General features: G+C 38.4%; 1 protein-coding gene across 1 annotated transcript in view; it reads left to right on the forward strand.

Moving 5' to 3' along the window:
* LOC106456346 (multiple epidermal growth factor-like domains protein 11) overlaps positions 1-4,675 on the forward strand; it is a 62,782-nt gene that overhangs the window by 34,563 nt on the left and 23,544 nt on the right. Inside the window, exon 5 of the mRNA XM_013913296.1 lies at positions 1,584-1,676. Coding sequence (XP_013768750.1) covers positions 1,584-1,676 — 93 coding nt within the window. The remainder of the gene's footprint in view (positions 1-1,583; positions 1,677-4,675) is intronic.

Raw genomic sequence — 4,675 nt, forward strand, 5'->3', positions numbered from 1 at the left:
ACTACAGATACCATGGCAGTGCCAGGATTGTGAGTGATTGCTGAAAATGTTGAAATGTACTCACTCACTTTTTATTATTATTTGTAAAAATGTGTACAAATGGTTGGTTTTTTTGTACTGTTTTTATCAATAAAGGACATACACCCATGTGTGTTGATTTCTCCCTAAGAAGACAAACTGAAACACAAGTTTCCTTGTGGCTCAGGAAACTAACCACTCCAAGTTGGTGACTTTTGGAGATTTATTTTCCTGGATGATTGAGAATGCATCAAAACGAACACAAAAGGAAGTTCACCGCTTTTAGCAGCTCCCCCCAGACAAACAAAGAGGCAGTTGGCAGTTAGAAATCAGCAATCGTTCACACACCCCCACTCCCCTCCAGAATTCTCAGGTAACAACCTAATTTACATATGAATTGATGACTAGCCAATTTAGCTTCCACTTGGCTGAAGCTAAAAGCCTACCAGCCATTTGGCTGGAAGGCGGGTTTTAAAAGGTAGAAAAGCCAAATGGCTGCTCTCTGGGACTTTAGAAAAGGCCGGTCCGTGAAAATGTTGGCGAACATAAACCGGCCCATGGCACAAAAAAGGTTGGGGGCTGCTGCTATTAGCACAAAATAAAATAATAAAGTATGAAGAACATATTTAATCTTTTAACAAATGCATGAAAATATTGAAAAATCTGTGATTTATGATTATTTTAATTTGCGTACTTCTTCTAACTCAATAGAATTTCATGCATTAAGAGACGTAGCTGGCCCTGTCTAACAATTGTATGGTAAGATTCCCAGGAGCTTGAGGCTATAGCAGCACTACTAACTGTGTTTACACGTCCGTTACAGAAGATGCTACAAGTAAATGAACACACAGTGTCAAAAAATCTTCAGTAGTAATTATTGTGTCTTCATTGCACTAAGGGATTGTGTAATCAACTGTTGAGTGCTAGTGTATACACTAATCAGGCATAATATTATGGCATCGGTTAGTAGGAACATATTAAAGTATATCCCTAATATGCATTCCTAAGATACAATATGAGGTAAAAAACAACAAAAGTTAAAAGAAAGTCTCCAATAAAATAAATATTAAAGACTCACCACGTATTACCAGCAGTTAGTGTATATGTCTCTTCACACCTGAGAGTGTATCTGAGTTCTACAGGTGTTTGCACTGTCAGCATTGTATATCCGGTTGTCAAAAGTGATCTGGTGTTATTGTGCGTTTTGTTGTTGCTTCCATTGTTTTTCCACAAAAATATGCATTATGAGATGAACATTACCATCTGCTGGAGGGCAGAAGAGAAGAAGAATCAGATTAAGACATTATTCTCCAAACAGACTTTTCAGTAGAAAATTTCCAAGCCAGACTTTGTGCTAAGCTGGAGTGGATAGTGTCAGACTTGCACTAAAGACTGTAACATTGAAAGATATTAACATGAATTAAATAAGCTGAGGGAACGGGGATTATTTAAATGACAAATGGACTTGATGTAAGGTTTTATGACTCAAAGAAAGAACTTGATAACTTCTTATGTTTTATAGTTGCTTGTTTGACATTTGTTTCAATGTTGTTCTTTCTTCTCAGCACTGTGCACAGAAGAGTGTGCCCATGGACGATGTGTCTCTCCTGATACTTGCCAATGTGAGCCAGGATGGGGAGGACTGGACTGCTCCAGTGGTGAGTACTCAGCAGACAAACAGACAGTAAATGGAAACATCACTACAAAGCATTGCATTACAAGCGTAATGTAGCATAATGTAGCTTTGAATAACAGTAACAACAGTAACAACAGTAACAACAGTAACAACAGTAACAACAGTAACAACAGTAACAACAGTAACAACAGTACCGCAGTCGATAAAAATAAAATTGGCCTCGTCCTTTTCTATTTTTGTCTACTTTTCTAACCTGTTTGGTTTTGTAATATTTGAACATAACAGTTCATAGCATTTCTTAGTATAACTTACCATTACATGGCTTTGCATAACATAACACAACATTGTATAACTGTAGAACATTTAGAGACAAACTATCCGAATTTCAGGAGCAGGACCACTCCTCCAAACACGCGCCCTCCTGTTCTCATCTATATGACCCCCAGTTCTCAGTTACTTCACTTTTCACTGACAGACTGACAGAATTTGTAATCCTGATGTGTAAATAACTAGTGGTGACACAGAACGTTAATAGCAAAATGATCAAACACTTCATGAAGACCAACCAGTCATGTCTTTTAATGTTAATGATTTTATTTATATTTATATCTGTATGTTAAAGCAGAAGCTGCTGTAGCACAAGCTTCCATTGCTAGTTGTATTTGTTGATTTGCTGAACAGCATAAAAACATGTGAAAGGAGTGTTTTTTCTGGTATACGGACCAATATAATTTCTGAGCAGTAGCTTGGTACAAGGCTATGGGATGGGAAATTAGTAACATAATTTAAAACATGTTATAAAAACAGGTGATGTGTATTAAAACCTTTTAAATATATATATTCCATTATACCAGGAAAACATATATTTTTAAAAAATCATTGCTTCTAACAATTTTGAAACCTTTAAAAACATTAGATTTTGATCTGTGGCTATTACTTGTTTTCCTGCAATAATCCAGCCTAAAACATGAGCAGCATTTAACTATTAGTGACACAGCATAAAATTACAGATTGGCAATGTGTTTAAAGGGACAGCTGGCATTAACCTTATGTCACGAGAGGGCAGAGGTCAATCCCTGTTGATTGTGCAAATCAATACATTTTGTTTGGTTTACCTTTAGCTTCATACAAATGCAATATGTAGGAAAATAGAAACACATGCAACATGAAGACAAATACATAACACTGAAATGAGACAAAAAGCTCAAATTCACAAGCTGCTGCCCCGTGCATTTAGCCAGAGGTAAAGAGTGAAGTGGACATTGTTGACAGGTGTGTCTAATATACGATGCTGGGCTGCATGTTCAGCTGTGCCTGGATTTTTGTCTTTACGCGCTCATTATGGAGAGAAAAACTTTTTATCCATGTCTGGCTGACAAAGTTTATCCATTACATGAGACACAAACAGCTAAAATATGCTTTGGCTTTGAAAAAGCTACTCAGAGCTCATCAGTAAAAAAGCATGTAAATGTAATGTGTCAGAGGCATTGTCTGTTTCCATGACAACAAATGGAGGCCTGTTCCATAATGCAATGCAGACAGAAGAGCTCACAAAGAAACCTCATCGTTGGCGTCAGTGTTTTATGGACTTTGCCTAACTTCCAACAACCTTGTGGAGCGAGAGAAGTGAGGTTACTTAAAGCCTTATAATCACAGGCCGTTTCCTGTAGGTGACTGAAATCCTTCTGTCAGCTGTATCATGCACAGCAGAACAGAGAGACAAAAACACCTTTTTTAATCTAGAAGTTATACGATAAGAGAGCCACATTGCATCAAGGAATTCTGAATTTAACCCATTAAGCTCAATGGTCAAGCTCAAGAAAGACCCTAAGGCGAGCTGGCCTTAGGGTCTTTCTTTTGGTCTGCAAACATGAGAATCATCTTCATACCCTCAGTATTATGGAATCTCTCTGGGATTCCTCTGAGAAGATAGAAGGAACCAAAATCACAGAAGAACTCTGTAAAGTCCTTCAAGATGCTGGAACATCCTAAAGTTGAACCAAAAGTTTATTTTAAAAATGTGCAAACACAGAAAAAGAGCAAGATGCGGACAGCCAGGCTCCAATTTCATTCTCAAACTTCTTGCAAAGCTAACATTTCAACCCTCTGTCTTTCCTGTCTGTACAGTAACATTGCAGGCATTTTCACATTTTCAGACATTATAGAAAGAAATGGTTTTAAAACATTTTTACAACAAATTTTACACATTATGAGATTATGAGCAAAGTCTAGACATACATGTAGAATAATTGTCATGGTCCTGGGTCTGATGATTATTAATATTGTGCAATATTGTGGCACCCTGCTTTCCATGTTCATTTATTTCCTGTTTTACTTTGACAGTCCCGCGTCCTGTGTTACTGTATTCTGTTTTGACAGGGAGGAACTGTCTCATGTGGGTGATCAGCTGTGTTCACTCCTTATTTCCTCGTTACCCTCCTGTGTATTTAGTCCTCTGTCTTCCTCCTTCTGTTGTTGGTTCATCTGTGTTTCTTCCCTTGTGTTTCCAATTTTCAGGTTTCTAGTTTCATACAATATTTAGTTTTCCCAGTATAGGTTCCGTTAGCTTCATCCTAGTCATTCTGTGCTTTTTGTTTGTACTTTGATTCAGCCAAATAAAAGGCTCGCTTTCTGTTCATCACCTCACTCTGCCTCCATCGTCTGCTTTTGGGTCTACCTTCTCCTCACTCCACGCCGTCTGCCTCTGCAAACATAAAAGTAAAAGCCCCTTTGCACTAGTACCTACTCGGTTCGGGTCGAGTCTGCTCGACTTGGTTTTTAGGGTTTTCCATTAGGTGGTAGTACCTGGTACCAGGTACTGTGTTAGTACTTTCTCTGCTGGGGTTACAAGCAATCTGAGTTGATCTGAAAATGTGACGTCAACAGGCCGCATTGTGCTGATTGGTTGACTTGACAAAAGTCAACACTGGCATTTTTGAAACCCGACAACGAGGGAAATGGCTGCACCAAAACCCACAGCATGGTCCAGCTATTAGGTGCAGACTCGTACCATGGTGGGGG

The sequence above is a fragment of the Pundamilia nyererei genome, unplaced genomic scaffold (genome assembly GCF_000239375.1).
Source record: "Pundamilia nyererei isolate P.nyererei 1_Seehausen unplaced genomic scaffold, PunNye1.0 scaffold00124, whole genome shotgun sequence".
In the NCBI taxonomy this organism is placed as follows: Eukaryota; Metazoa; Chordata; class Actinopteri; order Cichliformes; family Cichlidae; genus Pundamilia; species Pundamilia nyererei.